Source organism: Marmota marmota, unplaced genomic scaffold (assembly GCF_001458135.2).
Source record: "Marmota marmota marmota unplaced genomic scaffold, marMar, whole genome shotgun sequence".
Classification (NCBI taxonomy): Eukaryota; Metazoa; Chordata; class Mammalia; order Rodentia; family Sciuridae; genus Marmota; species Marmota marmota.
In genome coordinates this window covers 46,168,946-46,191,202 of record NW_026000005.1, presented here as the reverse complement: position 1 = coordinate 46,191,202, position 22,257 = coordinate 46,168,946, and the positions used below count along the sequence as shown (strand labels likewise).

General features: G+C 34.7%; 2 protein-coding genes across 4 annotated transcripts in view; one reads left to right on the top strand and one right to left on the bottom strand.

The window, feature by feature from the left end:
• Psmd1 (proteasome 26S subunit, non-ATPase 1) overlaps positions 1–22,257 on the bottom strand; it is a 94,352-nt gene that overhangs the window by 34,431 nt on the left and 37,664 nt on the right. The window lies entirely within an intron of this gene.
• The window catches only part of Htr2b (5-hydroxytryptamine receptor 2B), a 17,708-nt gene continuing 3,944 nt past the window's right edge, over positions 8,494–22,257 (top strand). Inside the window, exons 1-3 of one of the 3 annotated variants that reach the window (XM_048808730.1) lie at positions 8,494–8,932; positions 10,000–10,470; positions 20,969–21,169. In XM_048808730.1, the coding sequence (XP_048664687.1) occupies positions 10,122–10,470; positions 20,969–21,169 (550 nt within the window). In that variant the 5' untranslated portion in view covers positions 8,494–8,932; positions 10,000–10,121. Of the gene's footprint in view, positions 8,933–9,694; positions 10,471–20,968; positions 21,170–22,257 lie in introns of those variants that run through there. The other 2 variants (XM_048808729.1, XM_015481535.2) reach the window with 2 other exon arrangements.

The following is a 22,257-nucleotide window of genomic DNA, read 5'->3' as shown; positions in this document are numbered from 1 at the left end:
GGGAGGGAGGGAGATCGATCTATATTCCAATTCTAGTACCATCATTTATTAGTAGGGTAACAAGCACTAAACCTCTAATCCTTAACTGAATCCTTAAATAGAAAGATGGTTAAATTTAGAAATCCAACTTTCACATTTCAACTTTTTAGGGAGGTAATGGCACACAAAAACCAACTTGCCCCTTGGCTGCAGCAGGAGCAAGCTATTCCAGGGCAAATTTACTCACAAGAAAGAATTTGTCCTAAAAGTTTACTTAGAATTTCATTTCCTTTATAATTTTCACTTGCTAAGAAAAGTATTATATTGAAACTGGGTGTGGTGGCACATGCCCATAATCCCATAATTTTGGAGGCCAAGTTTGAAGCTAACTTGGGCAACTGTGAGACCCTGTCTCAAAATGAAAATTAAAGAAAAGGGCTGGGAGTAACACACACGTACACACTTACACTGAGACTATATAAGATATCCTAATACTATTCTTAAACCAACCAAAAAATTCAAGTTCTTTTCTTTAGAAGAAAAATTACCCAAAAGACAATAGAACTTGGATTTGGCCTTTATTTTCCAAAAGACACCAACAATTTCATGAAAATTTAGAAAAGTTTTGCCTGGAAACATAAATATTAGAGCTTAATGTAGAGCTTTACCTAGATGGATGCAGTAAAGATTAAAATAGGTTTTGAAGGCAATAAACTCAAAGGTATATATTAAAGAAACGGTCAGCTTCTCAGTCTAATAACAATTCCAATTTTTGACACATTCCTTAGAAAAAACAAGTTTTAAGATAAGAAATGACATATTATTTAATAGATTAGGTTAGACATTCACTTTCTTCAAGAATACAATAAAATCATAATATTCTTATATGTTTATTTTAGTGTTTCACCAGGCAGCTCTAAAAGGACAAAGAAATCTTTCTAAGCAATGACTGGAATGCAAACATTCACTGAAAGCAAAACTTGTGCACATTCATCTTTATGCTTACATACACACACAGACATATGATATATGTATAAAGCTTTTCAATTAACAGTTAATAAAAAGAAGCAGACCTATGTCTACTGCCAGCCTTGCCCCTTAATACATAAACAAACAAAACAATGGTGAGAGAAAAATGGAAACTGAATATGATCAAGCTTCCTGATCCAATTATTAGTTTACAGGAAAGAGAATAAGTTAAACTACACACAGAAATGCAATCACTGAAATCTATATTGTGGGAAATTAAGCAAGAATAATGGCCTGGTTTCTTCAAGAAATAAAATGCAAGGAGAAAAAAAAAAAAGAAAAAGAAAAAGAAGAAGAAACAGGGAAAGGAAGAGAAAAGGAAAGGAAAAGAGGGTAAAGCAAGAGAAGGAAAATCAGAGATTAAAGACACTAAATCTTAGAAATAGTCCATTAGGCATTCTTTTAGTTATTTTAGATAATTCTGACACTCCCTAAATCTCAGCTTTTCTACATAAACACTGGACTCTCATGACGTCACAAAATATTCCTCTGGTTTGTTATAATACCCTTGGATAAGCGTTTATTAACAAAGTATTTAAATGACTAATCTCTGATCAACAATAAGAGCTCATTTCTATGTTTCCATGAACATATTTATAAAAACAAATGCCTAGGGGCTGGGGTTGTGGCTCAGTGGTAGAGCACTTGCTTAGCACGTGTGAGGCACTGGAGTTTGGTCTCAGCACCACACGAAATAAATAAGTTGTCAGGCTGATGCGTGCCTGTAATCCCAGAGCTTTGGAGGCTGAGGCAGGAGGATCATGAGTTCAAAGCTAGCCTCAGCAAAAGTGAGGTGCTAAGCAATTCAGTGAGACTCTGTTCTAAATAAAATACAAAATAGGGTTAAGAACGTGGCTCAGTGGTTGAGTGCCCCCTTGAGTTTAATCCCTGGTATCCACCACCCAAATTAAATAAGTAAATAAATAAAATAAAGGTATCGTGTCCATCTATAACTAAAAATATTTTTTAAAAAAATGTCTAGGGCTAGGGATGTAGCCCTAGAAGGGTGGAAGAGTGCTTGCCTAGTATTCATGAGGTCCTGAGTTCAATCCCCAACACTGAAAATAAATAAATAAAACTAAAATAAATGTCTAGAAATGGTCAAGACAGAAAAAACAGTGGATTTTATTTTAAGGAGGGATAGATGGAGAAGAAGGAAATCAGTCCTTGAGAAATCATTTCACATACATTTGATACACTGAATTTAAAAGCGTATTTACCCAATTATAAATTTACTAGATGTATGTATTTTCAACAATGGAGCTACATGTTGAGAATTTCAGGAACTTTTCTTGTTCTATTTTATTCTTTGACTAGTTTATAAAGTTTATAATGATAAATAATAAAATTACAAGTAAAAGGGTGGTGAGATTTTTTTTGTGTGTTTATTACAAGACATGCATAAAATCATTTTCAAAAGAACTGAAAAATAAAACAATTTTCTTTACCAAATATGTTTTGTCCCATATGAATTCGTATCCTAAGCTATTATTACTTATAAGGTTTTACTTATGAATGTAATATTTACTGACTACACATCAAACGTAACATACCACAAGGAGAGAAAAAAGCAAACCACACTGTGCCATAAACCTTACAAATGTAGCATATTATCTTTTAATATTCTTCCATCTTCCTGGACTTCAGCAAACCAAAAATTAGGATAGTATTAGGCAAACTTTCAGTACATTTCCAAAAAGATTAATTATTTTCAGGTGCTGTGAAAACGGGGAGGAGAGGTCTCAAAATGAGAAGAAAGCAGACTTGCTACTTCACCATGATAAAAAATATGGTTCTTAAAAATCTTTTGTGTAGTGTTGGGGATTAAACCTAGGGTTTTATGCATTCGAGGCAAGCACTCTACCAACTGAGCTATATCCCCAGCCCAGTTCTTATAAATCTTACAATGCATTCCTAGACATAGAGAAATCTATGATATTCAAAAAATTATTGCATCATTAATACATTTTCCCCATTTCTAATAATCAAACCAAGAAGTCATCAATTTCTTTCAGTTATATTAAAGACTTTATTGCTTTTTCCTTGATTTTATAATAATGGTCCCAAATATACTTTGCTACTCAGAAAAGTTCAATTCATTCCTGATATTTAAGTGTTCTGATGATAAAAGTCCACTTCCAAAAGTTGATTGCTAAAGAAGTGCAGAGTTTTGAGCTAATCTACACCTAAAGACATTTGGGTACTTCATGATCATCAACTATAATTCCAGCTATAAAAATTCCTTTGATGAAAGGAAATCACCACTGCACAACAGCAGGCTGATAGTGGCATTGGAGACGACAACCTGCACTACTGGGATAGTTACTACTGCCAGAGAGACTAGCACAAACCTTATTCTCTAGAATTGTGGTTAGTTTGGCCTTCAGCACAATGGCTTGACTTTGCTTCACCTTACTCTGCTTTCCCAAGACCACACTGGCCTTGGAGGCTGCATTTGCCATAACATTTAAAGGCAAAGGTACTGGCTACAGCAGTCTGGGAAACGAGATTGAGAAAGGAGGTGTGTGGGGTGCCAAGGGCATACCAGCAATATTGAGAATGCCACATATGTGGCCAAGATATATGCTCAGGAAAGGCTTAACTTTCACCTTAGGCTCTGCATAAGCAGCAGGAGAAGGCTAAGGCAGACTGGCAAATGACTTGCTCCAATTCTGGGTCAATATGTAAAGACTGGGTGAGTGATTCTTGTTATCAAGATGTCTAAGGAATCTGTCAAAACACCAGCTCACCACTAAGCTAACAGAACACGGACTACAGTGGCCACACATGACAAAGAATACAGGTTTTATAAAAATACTTTAGGAAAGTCATTAAACAGCAATGCATAAGTACCAATAACAAAAGAGAGAATCTTTCCTGAGTTGTCACATTATAATGTTCACAATGTCCAATTTTCAACACAAAATTCTGAGGTGTGTGAAGAAATAAGAAAATACTGCCCTTTCACAGCAGAAAAAGGAATCAACAGAAATTGTTCCTGAAGAAGCCCAAGCATTGGATCTAAGTCAACTATCTAAAAATATTCAAAGAGCTGAAGGAAAGCAGGGGCAAATAACTAAAGAAAACGGGAGAACAATGTAACACCAAATACAAAATTTCCAATAAAGAGAAAGAAATTATAAAAAAAAGATCAAGCCGGGTGCTGTGGACCACACTTGTAATACCAGTGTCTGGGGAGGCTGAGGCAGGAGGATCACAAGTTCAAAGCCAGCCTCAGCAACTTAGTGAGCGCCTAACCAACTCAGTGAGACCCTGTCTCTAAATAAAATATTAAAAAGGGCTGGGGATGTGGCTCAGTGGTTAAGTGCCCCTGGGTTCAAGCCCCAGTATCAAAAAGATGAAACCAATTCTGAAACTTTAAAGTCCAATAAACTTGACAAATTCACTAGAGTGGGTTCAAGAGCAAAACTAACAGAAGAAAAAGGCAGTAAATTTGCAGATAGGTTGAAGTTATTCAGTCTGAGAAACAGAAAAAAAGAAAAAAAAAAGAACAGAGCCTAATAGACTCAAGGGATACCATCAAGTACACCAGAAATAAGCATGAAGAGTTTCAGAGGGAGAAGAGATAATCATTGTGCAGCATAATTAGAGTGGTTAGAGCAGGAGAAGGAGATTTTTTTAAAAAAAAATATTTTTTCAGTTTTCATGGACACAATATCTTTATTTTGTTTATTTATTTTTATGTGCTACTGAGGATCGAACCCAGTGCCTCCCAGGTGTGACACGAGTGCTCTGCCACTGAGACACAACCCCAGCCTGAGAAGGAGATACATAAGCAAAGAAAAGAAGGCAGCGAGGAAGCGAGTCTACCACTGAGCACACCCCCAGCCTATTATCAAAGTACATGTCCACCCTTCAATTTGTTACACTAATCTGGAATATGCAGAGAAACATACTTGTTAGAATTGTCAACAAATTTATATGGTTTTTCCAGAGAAGTGTGCTGGGTGAATGAAATAGCTCACGAAAAGCCCCAGAGTGGATGCTTGGCATGTTTAGGGAGCAGCAAGGAGGCCAAAGGTTTGAGGGTAGTGAAGAAGGGAAAGAGCTATTGGCAAAGAAGGGTTATAGCATGTAGGATTTTATAGGTCAGGAATTTTTGGCTTTTATTTTTTGAGTAAAAAGAAGAGTCAATTAGGGGATTCTGAGAAACAGAATGCTGTTACCTGACTTGTTTAAAAAGGGCCATTTTGGCTTCCATATTAAAAATATGGAAGAAGGTGGTAAAGGTAGAAGGAAGACCATTTGAGAGGATACTTTAGAAACTCAGTCAAGACACAATGGTGACATGAATAAGGTGGTAGTAGAGGTGAGGGAAGGAGTTTGAATTTGGTATACATTTTTAAGGTAGAATCAACAGAATTTCCTGATGGATAAAACACAGGATGTAAGAGAAAGAGACTCAAAGGATGTAACTGCATTAACCAACATAAAGATACTTGTGAGAAGAGCAGACCTGGAAGGGAAGAGCGGAAGTTCAGTTTTGGATATTTTGAGTCTGTGATGTTATTTAGACATCTAAGGGAAATACTGAGTATTCCATTAAGCCCCAGGCTTTCAATTTTGCAAATAGTTTAGTAAAATTGACACAGGAGCATTAAAATAGATTAGAAATCATAATCTAGAGCTTATATGTTATATTAATTGATATTATATTGTTGTTATACTATTATGTAATTACATTATATATTATACACTGTATTTGAGTTTTTAAGGTGTTCCACATCTGGGACCATGGTAGAAAAAGGGTTAAACATTAAGTGAAAGGTAGATCTGGACTACAGATACAAATTTGGGAGTTTTAGTAGATGGTACCTGAAGCTGTAAAAGTAGATATCACTAAGTGCCGACAGAAAGAAAAAGTGATCCAAAAATAAGTACCAAAGGAACTCCAACACTAAGAGGTTGAGGAGATAAACAAAATGAGCAAAGACAACTATGAAGAAACAGCCCATGAGGTCAGAAGAGGAAATGCCCAACTGGGTCAAACGCCGATATGATATACACAGAGCAGGTTACGTCATCTTTCTACACATGCAAAAATTAAAGCTCAGAGAAATTAAGAAAGTTTGTCTAAGATCTCCTAACTCTTAGACAGGCTGCTTGTCCCATTTCATGACTACAGATTTAAGTCACTGGTATGAAAATAGCTCTAGGAGTGTTCTTCAATGAGTTTATGGAAACCATAAAAGTGACTGAAAATAAACAGGAAGATGAAATCAACTGAGGACAGGAACCTGGGGTAGTAGGTAATCTACATATTAAGGGAATGTAACAAAAGAGTCAGAAAAAAAAATTGAAAGGTAAAAGAACTAGAGAGAGTGTGTCTTTGAAGCCAAAAGAAGATAAAGATTAGGTTGGGTTTGTAGCTCAGTAGAAGAGCACTTGCCTCGCATTTGTGAGGCACTGGGTTCAATCCTCAGCACCGGGGATGTGGCTCAAGCGGTAGCGCGCTAGCCTGGCATGCGTGCGGCCCGGGTTCGATCCTCAGCACCACATACAAACAAAGAAGTTGTGTGCGCCAAAAACTCAATCCTCAGCACCACATAAAAACAAAGATATAAAAAAGAAGGGGCTGGGGATGTGGCTCAAGCGGTAGTGCGCTCTCCTGGCATGCACGGGGCACTGGGTTCGATCCTCAGCACCACATAAAAATAAAATAAAGATGTTGTGTCCACCGAAAACTAAAAAATAAATATTAAAAAATTCTCTCTCTCTTAAAAAAAAAAAAAAAAGAAGAAGAAGAAGAAGAAGAAAAAAAGAAGATCAAGGTTTTTTGTTTGTTTTTTGTTTTGTGGTGCTGGGGACTGAACCCAGGGCCTTGTGCATAGGAGGCAAGTACTCTACCAACTGAGATATATATATATAATATCCCTATCCCTGAAGTTCAAATTTTAAGAACTGCTCAGTCAACAAATGCTGAACAGTGCATATCATCAACTAGTGTTAGTGACTTTGCAAGAGTTGTTTTGTGGATAAAACTGTATTTTAAGAGTTAAAGACTATGTGTGTGGTAAAAAACAGAAGAAGACAGGCAATTCTTCAACAATGGTTGGTGATGAAGCACTCTACCCCTAAGCCACACCCCCAGCCTATTATCGAAGTACATGTCCACCCTTCAATTTGTTACACTAATCTGGAATATGCAGAGAAACATATTGTTAGAATTGTCAACAAATTTATCAATGAACATTCTTTTGTACCATTCAGATTTATTTGCAAAATGTTACATTCCTTAAAGGGTTTGGGAGAAAAAAATGTGTGTATATGGAGAGTATATAAAAATACTTAAGAATATGGACTCACAGGTTATCTTCTACTTAAAGTGCATGGGGTTGTTAAAGAGCACAGGTTTAGTTATTTGCCAACTCATCTATTCTTCTATATATATACTTACTTACATATTATTGTGCTTTCTGACTTTCAGCTATGTTTCTGATAACTTGAGACTACCAAATAAGTGGCTGTTCTAACTAGTTATGTTCCTTAGTCATTAAACCAATTTAAAAATGCAAAAAGTGGGCTGGGGTTGTGGCTTGGGCTGGGGTTGTGGCTCAGCGGTAGAGCACTCGCCTCGCACGTGTAAGGCACTGGGTTCGATCCTCAGTACCACATAAAAATAAATAAAATAAAGGTATAAAAAAAATGCAAAAAGCAATAAACAAAGGCTTTCATACAGGTCTTTTCATTGGATATAATGGTGCTGCTATTTCCAATCTGACATTATTTTCTTTTGCAGACCACTACCTGCCTGCATAAGCAGATATCAAATTGTGATTCAGAGTAAAGCAGTATTTAAAAATATTTTATATTCCTGAATAGAAGTTCTATCACATTAAAATCCATCTGATTGCTCATGAGTATTATTTCATTTGTTTTCATCTAGTATTCTGAACAAATATTTTTTTTCTAAAATACTGAATTTTAAAAAATACTGAATTTAAAAATACTGAATAAAACTGAAGTTCTCAGAACTGAAATAAACTAAATATATTCCAATGGCTTTCAATACAAGCTATACAGTAAAAAATTCAAGCAGCAAAAGGGCACAAATATCATCGCTGATCTAAAAATAATTAAATAATTTAAAAATCTGAGTGTTCTATGATGATCTTTTAAAAATGCTAATATACAGTTTGGAAAAGCTTAAGAGCATACTATTAAGATCTACATAACAATTTTGTGAAATAAAGCAAAAATGTATCATTACATATAATACTTTCCCCAATGTGAAATCTGTGAGAGAAAAGCTGCCAATGAACCAACTCTCCAAACCAGAGGCTATTTAAAAAAGAGCAGTGACAAAGTTTCTGCTAAAACCTATGTATACATGTGGAATTCAGATCTTTCTGTGCTCTTCTATATAAGGCTGCAACCAGAGCAAATTAAATGTGTTCCAAGCAAAGGCATAAGAGCTGGATAAGAATCGTGTTTCACTGCTAGAAATGAGAACTATGGAAAACACTATACGGTGAACAGGATAGAATGTGCATAAAATAAAAGCTCTAGAATGTCTAGATTTTTTTCTCCAGTGAGGAAACAGCCCAGGCTTAATCCTAAATAAAACTATCTTAAGCTAAAAGAACAGAGTTTATTACAGTCCCCCAAATTATCAGAGCTCTTCAGAATATTACTTGAATAAGGGTTATGAACTGGGTTGACACGCTTAACTGGCAGCTTTATGAATTACAATGAATGTTGCCATGCTCTAAAAATGAATGTATCAGAGAGGAAATAACCTCCCTGGCATGCTTACAGCTATGCAACACGCTTGTTTCACTGCCTGCAAGCTCCAGGGCTAGAGGCTCAAAATAAGTCAATGGGAGGAGGATTTCAGTCACAGCAACAAGCGCTGAACAGATGCAACGACAACACACTTGGGAAAGTCACAAGCAAATGAGAGGTACGTATTTACAGATAAATAGATTTATCTAAGGGATTTTGTTGTTTTTTTTACTTAATCTTTAAGAACTCTACTTCCATAATCTTTTATTTATATTCAGTGGTTTAAGGACCAAAATGAAAAATTTACTTATGTTAAAGGGGAGATTTCTAATATGGGATTTGTAAATATAATGGACAAATATCTTAATCATGGTCTTAGCCTCCCTTCTCAAGGAACTAGGAAGGTTAAGGAAGAAATTAGTACTTCAAACACAACAAAAAGAACTGGTTCAAGTTCGGCAAATCTAATGATTAAATTAAAAAATACCTCTAGAAGTAGCATGCTGTGAAAGATAAAATTTTGGATCCTATTAATATTTTTCTCTTCTAACGAAAGGAATTCCAACATGCTTATAAAAAATGGCATTTAAATCAGCACTAAGATAAACCCAATAAGACAACTCAATTGCATGTAAGGATTCTACCTGATAAATCATTTATTTTGACTTTATGTAGGCTTAAGGTCTTCTTAGGTGGGTGGCTAGCGTGTAACATAACTGTGACTAAAGTTCTATTCAAAACTACTTAGTGCTTTGACTTTTTAAAAATTCTTTTTAAAGTACAAGGTCAGGAAACACCTAGCTTTTTATTATAAGCCACTGAAAAAATAATGTATCTCCCCCCTATCATTAACTTTGAGGCAAGTCAGGAATTTAATAATTTTTATGGGAACTAACTGCATTGTCACAATAGTACAATGGGCCTATTGAGAAGGGAGGGCCTAGTTGCTATGTTTAAGTGTTTCCACTGCTTTTTGGAAATAAATAATGCAACTTATATATCTATATCTTATATTTAGGGGCATCTCTCTGGCAATCAAGTTCAAATATAACTCTACAGCTGCAGCAAAAATACAAAAAAATGAAAGAAACCAATACTGTGTTTTCTCTCGGCTACTGGTATCTTTCACTGAGCCTTCTAAAATCTAAGCTCTAGGAAATACTAAAAATTTGAGGTCTTAATTACAAGCATGGACAGATGTGTGTATACTCTCATCTTAACAGAACTTCAACTTGTTTTTAAAAGGAAGGAGTCAACTTTGGCATGGATCGTTTGGCATGGGTACGACACCTTAAAGTAGTTGACCAGCTTAGCTACTGACCATGCTGACTAGTGTCCAAATGGATTGAATCAGAGAAAAATGGTGAATGGCTCTCTCTTATAGAATGTCTGAACAAAGCAGAATTCCTGAGCATGTTCTGCAGAGTTTATTGGATCACTTAATCTCTTCTAACCAGTCTGGATTACAGACAGAATCAATACCAGAGGAAATGAAACAGATTGTTGAAGAACAAGGAAATAAACTGCGCTGGGCAGCTCTTCTGATACTAGTGGTGATAATCCCCACAATTGGTGGAAACATCCTTGTTATTCTGGCTGTTTCACTGGAGAAGAAGCTACAGTATGCTACCAATTACTTTCTAATGTCCTTGGCGGTGGCTGACTTGCTCGTTGGATTATTTGTGATGCCAATTGCCCTCTTGACAATAATGTTTGGTAAGTATTTCACTTTGTTCCACACATCAAACCACTTTGACATACTGTTAGAGAAATGGACAGTCATTTTATCCTTATTTTCCTTAAAATAAAAGATGGACTTGGACTATTTAAGGAAATGGCTCAGGGTGTCCCAAGAAATGATCCGTCTGTTTCATTTTTTATGATATCTGACCATTTATGTTCTTGATAGATTTCTAAGTTAATAAAGTAAGTGGACCAAAGCCTGAGTTATTGTGATAATAACATAGTTTGATACTGAAATCTTTCCTATAATAAAAAAGATAATTACATTAAAATAGACATAACAGTTTTTGATTTATGCTTATCATCTTTAGTCATAAAATCTGGGTGAACACAAATAATTCTGTTGATGAATTATGAAGGCTCCTATATCAGAATCAGCATTAAAAGGATTTAACTTAGTCAACAGTTGACAAAACTGATATTCCATTCATAAACTGCTTAAGAAAAATGTTATATATAGCAGATATGGCTTCTAAGAATTACATTTACTTACGTAGTGCAGAAAAACATTTCAAGTTATAGAAGGAAAATTTAAGCCAGAATGTACTAATTTATTAAATTAGATGGTAAAGAAAAACTTCCATTTCAACTATTTTTATGAGTAATAATAGAAAGATATCTAAAATTAAGTACTTGATGCCTCAAATATTATAAGGTAATGACAGGTTTAAACTTAGTATTGTAAATTAACACTTATCCAGGCTTTAAAGTAAATCAAGAAAATTCTGTTGCAGGACAAGCAACAACGAATAAGGTTCTATTGCCTTAATCAGATTCTTATATCATTAGCGTTTTCTTTCTTTTTTTAAAAAAAATATTTTTAGCTGAGAATGGACACAATGCCTTTTTTTAAAAAAATTTATTTTTATGTGGTTCTGAGGACCAAACCCAGTTGCCTCACACGTGCGAGGCAAGCAAGCGCTCTACATGACCCCAGTCCCTCATTAGTATTTTCTATATATCCTCCTCTTCTATAAATTTGTAATCTTTGGAATAATCTACTGCTGTATGTAACCATGAAAAATAATTAAGAAATCTTACTCTAATGGAGAACCTAAAGCCATCTTAATTCTGGAAAATTTTAAAGAAATAAATTACTTAGAACTATATAAACATATATATGTGTATTTGGTAAAGACTGCACAGGCAAAGGATTTAAGCTTACATGTCCATAATTATAATAGTAGCTTCAAGATATTAACCTTACTCTATATAAACGGTGCTTTACTAGACACTCAGAAAATGTCAAAATGCTTATTTCAGGCTACCATGAAAGTTAATAGACATGTTGAATAAAAGAGATATGCAGAAGTGACTTTTGACTTTATAACAAAGTTCCACAATATGAAAGTGAGCTAACAAAGAAAAGTTAACAGATAATCCATATATTCTATATGATAATAACACAGCAATAAAAATTTTAGTTTTTAATCTAAAAATTTGGTGCTCAACATATTCTTAGCAGTAAGTTAGCAGAAAAACCAAACACACTTTAACATATTTTAAAACATTTTAAAAACATGTTGAATATCTTTCTATTTGTATTAATTAATTAAGATATATATTTTAATAGTATTTCATTTTTTCAAAGTGTTTGCTAACTTTTAGCTACAAAAGTTCCAAACACTTTTACAATCAGCAATTAGTTTTACAGTGAGTGGATCTAGTAGATATTTTTAAAAGTGAACTCCAGGAAACTTAAAAACTATTTTAAAAATTATTGTATTAATTCATTATTTAGAACCCAACTCTATTACCATGAGAAAGCGTATGAGGAGGACTGGTGTCGCTCAGTGGCAGAGTGCTGGCCTAGTATGTGTGAGGCCCTGGGTTCCATCCCCAGCACGGCCAACAAAATATGAGGAAATGCAAGCAGTCCTCTAAAAGCTTCCAAGGATGCATTCGTAAATTAGAAATTATACGTACTAACAGGGACCTGATTTCAAAAAATAGGATCTTTTAATTTTTTTTTTCAAATAGGATATGAGTACAGCCTTTCATACACTGACGAATACTAAAACTTTCCAAACTAATGCGTTTACAAAAATGTTTGATAACTTTAAAAGGCAGAAGTAGATCTTATAGTATATTTTTCTCTCTAGAACTTTCCCAATCTACCAACAAGTGTCCCTAGTTTTATAAGCATGAAAGATTAATTGCTACTGTGAGCAATTTTAGCTATCTCAGGGAAACTTAATGAAGAAACTTTAAACCAGATGGTATTCTAATAAAATTATGCCTTAAAAAAAAAAAAAAAAAAGACAGTTTTAAAAAAATGTGGTTTTTGTGTCCTTATACTGAGGGATATTTCACTTAACCACCAATTTGTATAATATTTAGTTACATACTTTTTGAGTTTCTATTTTACCAAGATTATGACAACTTTGGCACAACACTGTCTTTCAAACAGGTAATGCTAGATTAATTTTTCTTTAATTTCTTCCCAAGAACACTAGATTCTATCTTTATAACTCTAGTTTTTAACTGTTTGTCCATAATACCTAAAAACTGTGGTCACAACTCAGTAGCTTATAACATAAAGCCTAAAAATACCTATGTTAGAAATACTTGGGCAGCAAAATAAACAACAACAAAAAACTCCCCCAAAACCCCCAAAACAGAATAACCTGTGCAGATATGAAAAAAAGAATGCTCACATTTAAGAACTTCTCAAAACTTTTCCTTCTCTTATCAAGTAAATGACTTAAAATACGAAGGGAAAAATACAGCATTTATCCACTTGTTACTTAATAAAACTTAAGTTTTAATCCATGCCTCATGATCTATATGTTGCAACAGTATCTATGGAACAGCTGAAAGGCTGTGTATAAAATGGTTGAAAGATGGGTTTTTAAAGCAATACCCTAGCTTTCCTGGGCTGACCAAGACAAACCATTTAATATCTTAGTTCCATCAACTTGTCTGTAAAATGGGTGTGCAGAATTTTACACTGCAGATGAAGAATGTTAAGTAGCCTACTACAATCACTAGTAATTGGTGGGTATTAGAGAGCATGCCAATTAAATGTGATTAAGATGAAAATCTAACCAGAGATGATGAAAAAAAAAAGTCAATTGTTAATTTAAACAATGAAATGCTACTCTGCCCAATTCTGAAGTAAGGGAACAAAGCAACTAAAATCACTTCTTTTTGTAAGTGAAAGTTTATAAAGCTAAGAAAAAATGTTCATTAAGTATTAAATTACTTCACACATTATCATATTAGACATCTAACCCCTAGATGTCACATATACTCAGATACCTTAGGGGAAAAGCAACAATGGAACAAAACAGAAGCTTTGTAACAATAATATAAGTGTGGGGAGCTATTCTCACACTGGGCAATTCCCGGTTTGGGTCTGAGGCACTCTGGCTAAACTGTGTCGGAGCTTTCCCGACCCTCTCCTGGTTCGAGAGCCTGCCCATGTGGGGGTGTGACTGACCACTGACCCCGGGGGCCAATCACTGACCCTGACCTTGGAGTGCTGCCCCCCTCAACCTTCATTGGATGGAATTCTCCCCTGGATTTCTTGTTCCCCAATAAAAGGCTACTCCCTGGCGTGCTCTCTCTCTCTCTCCTGCTAGCCCTGAGTAATCCCTGCCGCCCTATCGGGTGATTCGGGTGATTCCAGGTGTGAGTTCAGAGGGAGAGCCGTCTTGGACCTGGTCATAGAAAAAGGTAACTGAGTCTGTGTGTTTTATTTCGAGCTCACTAGCTAACTTTTATGCCAAGAACCTCTTTAATGAAACCAGTGCGCTGGTCGCATGGTGGAATTTGGCGCCCACGAGGGGGGCATTCTAGATTAGCTAGATTGAGTGGGAGCGCTATAAAGATAAAGGAAGTGGTGACAATTTAGAGTCACAAAAGTACCTGGAGATATTGAAGGAAAGAGACGTTAAATTAATTAAAATGGGAAATTCAACTTCTACAGATAAGGAGATGTATCTGACTATTTTAGACACTATAATTAATCAGAAAGGAAAACAGATAAAGAAAACTCAGTTATTACAATTCTTAAAGATTGTAGGCGAATATTGTCCTTGGTTTTGTGAACAAGAGTCCCCAAATTTACTTACTTGGGAGAAACTAGGAAGGAAGTTACAAAAAGTTTGTCTTTCTAATGAATTACCTGGAGGCATAGATAATATTCAGAAAACTTGGACGGCTCTGGAAGTTTGTCTTTTTGAATATATGGGCCAGAGTTCGTGGCCCCCTGAAGATCTATTAAAAGGCATTCAGAGAGCTATTAGGTCTATTCAAATGGAAAATCCGCCTGAGGCTAAGTAACTAAAATCACTTCTTTTTGTAAGTCAAAGTTTATAAAGCTAAGAAAAAATGTTCATTAAGTATTAAATTACTTCACACATTATCATATTAGACATCTAACCCCTAGATGTCACATATACTCAGATACCTTAGCGGAAAAGCAACAATGGAACAAAATAGAAGCTTTGTAACAATAATATAAGCACTCCTTTCTAGAAGACAGAGAAACATTAGACTTTCTGAGATTTAAAAAGACATGCATATTGAAAACTGTGTCCTTTTAAAACGAAACTTATTTAGAACTGCCTGCTCTAATAAATTCAAGTAAACCATGTACCTCTGTGAACTCTTTAGACACAGACGTTTTGGAATGGCTTTTAAAATAGTCTTTTAATTCCTGAAAAGAGAAATGTTTTATGCCCCAGATTAAAAGATTGATACTAATTATTTCTTAATTATTTCCTGGCTTTCCAATCTAAAAATCTGCCCAAAGGTTATGCAGAATTCAAATAAAATGAGTATATCTCATAATGACAGAGTTTTTGATTTAAAAACATCACTTTTTAAAAATATTTATTTATTTATTTATTTAGTTGTAGATGGACATAATGTCTTTGTTTCATTTTTATGTGGTGCTGAGGTTTGAGCCCAGTGCCTCAAGTGTGCTAGGCAAGCACTCTACCACTGAGCCACAACCCCAGCCCCAATCACGGTTCTATTCTAATTTAAAAAAAATTTTTTTTAGTTGTATATGGACACAATATCTTTTTATGTATTTATTTTTATGTGGTATTGAGAATTGAACCCAGTGCCTCACAGGTGGGAGGCAAGTGCTCTACCACTGAGCTAAGGTCCCAGCCCTTTTCATTCTAATTTAAAAGAAAGCAAAACAACAAGAGTATACCCCCCTCAAACAAACAAAAAATCCAGACCCGGCCAATTGTAATACATATAGATTATTTATGTTTCTGTGAGATCACAAATAGCAGTTAGAATTCAACCTTAGTAAACGGCTTTCCTTCATGACAAATTTAATTGAAAATTAAAGTTAAAAACAAAAAAAAAACCAAAAAAAACACACATCCTCATCCTGTTCCCCACTCCGAGCCAGCTCAGTTTTAAGTTCAATTAGATGCACTGTACTTGCTACAACAAGCAGAAAGACAAATATTTTATACTAATGATGTAGCTTGTTGTTTCTGAGTGGAGATGTTTTCATAGTTGGGTTATTTCACTAGTTTCTGTCAAATAGCAGTTATAACAGTTAATATTCATTGAGTGTTTTCTTTACCCACATTGTTCTAAATACTTCACATGTATTATTGCAATGAATCTCAACCCCAAAAGTCTTTTGAAGCAATCCTATTAAGCAGGTATTATTTTCTTCATTTTACAGAGGTCATAGGAACAAAGGTTAACCAATTTGTTAAAGATCACAAAATAAGTGGCATAGATATGACATGAACCTAGGAGGACTGAGTCTAGAATTCACACACTCAGCCTCTATTAGTCTACTTTCTCAAACACAAATGAGAAATTCTACTAGTCAAAACTGTCACTATTTGGCAAACAAAGCTAGCAATTATATCTTAACTCCATCTAACAAGAGTGCTAAAGAATTTTGGTCTAGGGATAAGGCAGAACTCAGTATTTTTTTTTCAGGTAGTTATATTTCATATTAGGTATAGAATATTCATGTCTCAACAAAAACTTGTAGAAATCCTTGAGACCTCTCTTCTTTTCTGAGGAAGGTATTAGACCTAGACCCATGCCTATGAAGTTGATGGACCTTGTCTGGGAGACAAACAGATACTTAAGTATCTAAGTGATTACGTATGGTGGTATTTAAAACATATATAGTTTTCAATTTAAATGACAAAATATGTGGGCTAATATTATTTAATTAATTAATTAGCTGTCTACAATCTAAGACTTGTTTCGCTTCTTTAATAGCTGTTCCTATAACAGTCAGCCTATAATTACTTCAGGCATCCACAGAAATGCTATCTTTCAAACCTTACTGAAATTAATTTCTGAGTTCATTTAATTCAGAGGCAGGGGGAAGGACACAGAACATGGGATTTTTCAGAGAAATCACAGGCTTTCTTTTATGTGACACCAAATACTATATAATTTAAATATTTTCTTCTTTTTTAGTTTTTATGAGAGTCAAATTTAGAGCCTCAGAACAGCAATATTTAGTCTATGTACCTGGTAACTTATTTCCCTTAGACTCACTCTTAGAAACATTTTTTCATTTTCTTTTAATTTAAATCTGTGATGGTTTCACTTGGTTATCTCAAATTTTAAGCAATGTTCACGTCTTTTTGGAAATGAGTTGGACTTAATACATTAAACAAATAAATACAACCATAAATCCTTAAGACAAATTAAAATTTCTAAGAAAAATAAGTTTAGAATAAACTATGTCACTATACCAATTTAACCTTTGTTCAGTTTTTCTTTGACCTTGAGTCTTCCAAATTAATACTAACTGAAAAGCAATTTTAGAATAAAAGTATCTGACCCAGTAAAAGTCTCTTTACAAAATAAGAGTAGTAAGTAGTAAGGTTATAAAGAACACTTTCAATTTTCATTTTTAGTTACCTCAGTCTATTAAACAATTACAAAAGCCTTTTTTGTTTTTTTGCAGTGCTACAGATAGAACCTAGGGTTCATCTATTCCTGCCATGCTCCCCCTCCCTATCCCACTATGAATCAGCCTCCTTATATCAGAGAAAACATTCGGCAGTTTTTTTGGGGGGGATTCGCTAACTTCACTTAACATTATCTTCTCCAACGTCATACATTTACCTGCAAATGCCATGGGCAGGAGGGGAATGGAGGTGGGGCAGGGGTTAGCAAGGATGGTGGAATGTGATGGAATGGACATCATTATCCAAAGTACATGTATGAAGACACAAATTGGTGTGAACATACTTTATATACAACCAGAGATGTGAAAAACTGTGCTGTATATGTGTAATAAGAATTGTAAAGTACCCTGCTGTCATTTATTTTTAAAAAATCAATTAAAAAAAGAAAAAAAGAGATAAAACCCAGAGCCTTTCTCATCCTAGGCAAGCACTCTATCACTTTATCCCAAGTTCCCTTTTTGTGCTTTTCATAAAAGATTTCTATTAATAATGCAGTTATCTATTACTTTTATGTTAGTTTCATTTAAAAACAATCTATCCATTAGTATTTCACTAAACTCGGAATTTTAAAGATCTCTTTCTCTCTAGTCTTAAAAACCCAGAGTCTCATTCTTTCTTAAAGAAAATTCAATATCCCATGTGAATATTTTTACTGCTTACAATAAGAAAACACTAATAAAATTCCAATGACCTGCATATACTTTAGTTATGCTTCAAATCTGGAATTTTAAAATAAGTCCATCCTATTCAAGAGTGAGGCTAACAAGGCTTCATAAGCTTAATTAAATCAGCACCCAAAACTTTCCTTCTTATCCACAATTAGGAATACGTGGGTCAGACAGTTAAATTCCAAAGACATGTACATTTTATGAGTTATTTCATTTTCTAGACCTTAATCTTCAAAAATATAGTCCATGCTGGGCACAGTGGCATATGCCTGTAATTCCAGGGACTCAGAAGGCTAAGGGAGGAGGACTATAAGTTCGAGGCCAGCCTCAACAACTTATATCAAAATAAAAAATAAAAAGGGCTGGGAATGCAGCTCAGTGGTAAAGTGCCCCTGGGTTTAATCCCTAGTATAAGAAAAAAATATATATATCATCCATAATTAGAATAGCTAATACCAAGTTGAAATTATTAGGAAACCATTTTAAGAGATGATAGAGAATGAACATATGATCAAGGATTCAGCACAATAATTTTCTGCCTCTTTAATTATAATTATGACCAAAATCTCTGATTATAGCTCTTGAGTATATAGGCTGGGGGTGTAGCTCAGGGGTAGAGTGCTTGCCTGGGATATGTGATGCCCTGGATTCCTTCCCAGCATGCATTAAAAAAAAAAAAAAAAGGACTTGAGGATTTTTTGTTATTTCCTCCTTGGAGCCCTAAATCGAGAACTTCAGATCAGCTCAGCTTAGAATGTAACTATATCTATATCCTCACCTTAGTTTTCATTACAAAACTCAATTGTAGGTGATTTTTTGCATTCTACTTAGACTGTTAGTTTGCTTTTAAGGTAGGTCAAAGAATGCACTGCTGCATTTATCCAAGGTCTTTTCCCACTGCTGTCAGAAAATCTGAATGCTACAGCTGAGAAAGGAGAAAAGTGCCTGGGTTCTCTATGAACACAGTTTTCTCTTCTATACTTAATTTCTTTGTTTATTTTGAGAGGCTTCCTATAGATTTCTATGAGGCTTTCTGAGTACCTATCCTACACCAGCAAAGCCAGGGGCATCTTCTAAGACAGACACAACTTCTCCTAGAAAGTCATTTGTAAACTGTACTTTGCATACAAATCACCTGGGGATCTGATTTAACTGACACAGTATGTTTGGGATGAGACCTAAGATGATGATGATCTGAAGAGCACACTCCGAGTAGTAAGGTTATAAAGAACACTTTCAATTAACATTTAGGGTTTTGATAAAGAATTGTCTTTCCTTCCCCACACCCATATTCAAAGGCTTAATTGTACCTGAATGCACTCATCTGCAAAATTGGTGATATCTCAAAAGTTACATCCAGGCTCCATGAATCTACAATTTACCACCTCCATCCCTTTCCACCCCCCAATTCAACAGGTGAAGTAGGAAACGCTCATTTATATATAATAATTTACTTAATAGCATGAATGATGCTTCAATTTCTTTTTAAGTTGTTGCTGAACATGGAACCAGGTACCAAGCAATCACTTATTCTTTTTAAATAAAATTTATACTGATTTTGTTATTTTGGTCCTTAGAAGAAATATTTTAATATTCCTATACCAACTCTGGAAATAGAAAACACCAAAAGTGAGCTTTTTTGTCAGGTCTCCAAATATTTTTCACTGAAATTCTACTTGACTCTTGAAAATACCATATTCAAGTCTATCTAAAAACTCTTTCCCTCAAGTACAGTGTCTTGTTATTGTTGTTTTGGTCTGGGAGTCTAATCTTTCTCTATCCCCAAGTTCTTTAATTTTAAAAAGTTCGGCGGGGTGGAGGGTGTAGCTCAGTGGTAGAGCACTTGCCTAGCATGCACAAGGCCCTGGGTTCAATCCCCTGCACCAAAAAACAAAAAGACAATTCACAACTGAAAAATCTCCTGGTGTCCAGTAATTCTGAAACTCCTGAGATGAATATCTTGGTCTTTCTTTAATTATCCCTATCACTTCCTGTCAAAGTTAGATACACTTGGAATAACCAGGACAAGAAAAGTAGTTTACATTTTACCAGTGGCCATACAACAATCAAACCATAAAAGAGGCATAGATAATCTCATATGCAAGACATATGTTTTCTACACTAAAATCTATGTATATATGTAAGTGTGTATTTGTAAAATGCATTCTAACTGAAATATTGTAGGGACATCCTAAAATAAATTTTAGTAATTTTGAAACTGTAAACATGTACACAGTGGGTGTATGTATAATACATAATGCATTAAATCTGAACATGTACAGATATTTGTGGAAGTAAATTTACTGAAAAACTATGAAGACTATTTAATATCACTTTCAATTTTTTTAAAAAAAAATTTCTAAAGTGCTTAAAACTATATTAAGTATACAATAAATGTTTTAGGACTATGCTGCAGGTTATTGCCAGAATTGAGTGAAAATGCCAGGCCTTAAGGAGACTCCCATTTGGACAGGCTTTTTGCCTAATCCATATGGTAAATTTTTTGTTTTTATACAATACCAACTGAAAAATAAATTTTTATTTGTATAGTAAGGCTAAGTTCCAGTTGCAATGTGTAAATTTTTAAAAGGTCACAAACGGAACTGACAAGAGACCAAAGTCATAAAATGCTAACTGCTACTGACTTAGAAAGAGAGTCATAATTATTACATAAGATAGCAAATGTATTTAAAAGCTTCCATCTATAGAAATAATGTATTTAATATTATCTTCACAATCTGAATTAAACATTATCTTGTAGAGGCTACATCAAAATTTCAGGTTAATAAAAAAGGCTAAAAAATATGTATTACTTAAAAAAAGAAACTATAAATTGAAGTTGCCATTCTTAGAGAAAAATTCTGTTTTTCTTTCTTTCAGAGGCTATGTGGCCCCTCCCACTAGTTCTGTGTCCTGCCTGGTTATTTCTTGACGTTCTGTTTTCAACTGCATCCATCATGCATCTCTGTGCCATTTCAGTGGATCGTTACATAGCCATCAAAAAGCCAATCCAGGCCAGTCAATATAACTCCAGAGCTACCGCGTTCATCAAGATTACAGTGGTGTGGTTAATTTCAATAGGTATGTGGGGAATACCATTGTACGGGTGGCATATATGGCCTTCGGTTCCTTTAGGCTAGGAGAATGTCAGGTCTGGTAGGCCCAGAAACTCAGCATGAGAAGTCAAGGCAGACTACTGATGTTCCAACACAAGGTGCTTCTGTCGTTACATTCATCATGTAGTGTCTAAACCGTACAGAAACTGAATAAGTAGCAAAGTTCATCTCTTAATGATGTGCAGGAAGGCTGAGTCTTCATATTTATCAACATGTCATTAAGACCTAGCTAGTATAAGGCATCCCATAATTTCATTTTTTGTTATCTTGATGTGATTATCTTACATCACATCTAAGAAGATGAATAGGAAAAGAGAAAAAAACAACTCAAACATTTTACAAGCAGGATTCAGAGCATAAATTCATCTTAGAAGCCAACATTTCAACATATATATATATATAGATTAGAGGCAGCTAAATGTCTGCATTAGTGTTTTAAATGTTTCAAAGTTTTTAGATTAAAATAATGTTTACCTAATGTTCAGAAATGAATTGTAGAGAGAAGTCACATCTCTTCTAAACTATGATTCTGTGCTTATCTTTAATGCTTAAAGATAGCTCCTATAATGGACTATCTTGGCTTGAAGTACACACTCAAAGCTCTTTAAGTTAATTAGAAAAACAAGCAGATTTGCAACAAACACAATGATCTGACCAGCGGACTCACCCTTCCTAGAAAAATATCTTAGAAGAGGAAAAAATTTAAAGAGACACAATACTAAAAGGAAGGTAAGGAAAAAAAAATTACTTCTCTGTAATCAGAGTAAGAGCATATCCAAAAAAAAAAAAAAAAAACAATAAGTAAGACACTGAAATTGACCTACATATTCCTGAAATAATGGTACTAAAGCCAAACATCTTGAAAAATTTGCAGATAAAATCAAGGCATGCTACTGCTGTGGCATGGGAAGAAAGCAGGGTTAAGGAAAAGTCTATTCAGAACAGAGAGATTTGCAAGCAGCAAGAAAAGGCCAGTTTAAGGGGCAGAGGCTGATGGACAGAGCAGAACAGCAACTCTATAGCCCCCCCCCACCAAAAAAAAAAAAAAAAAAA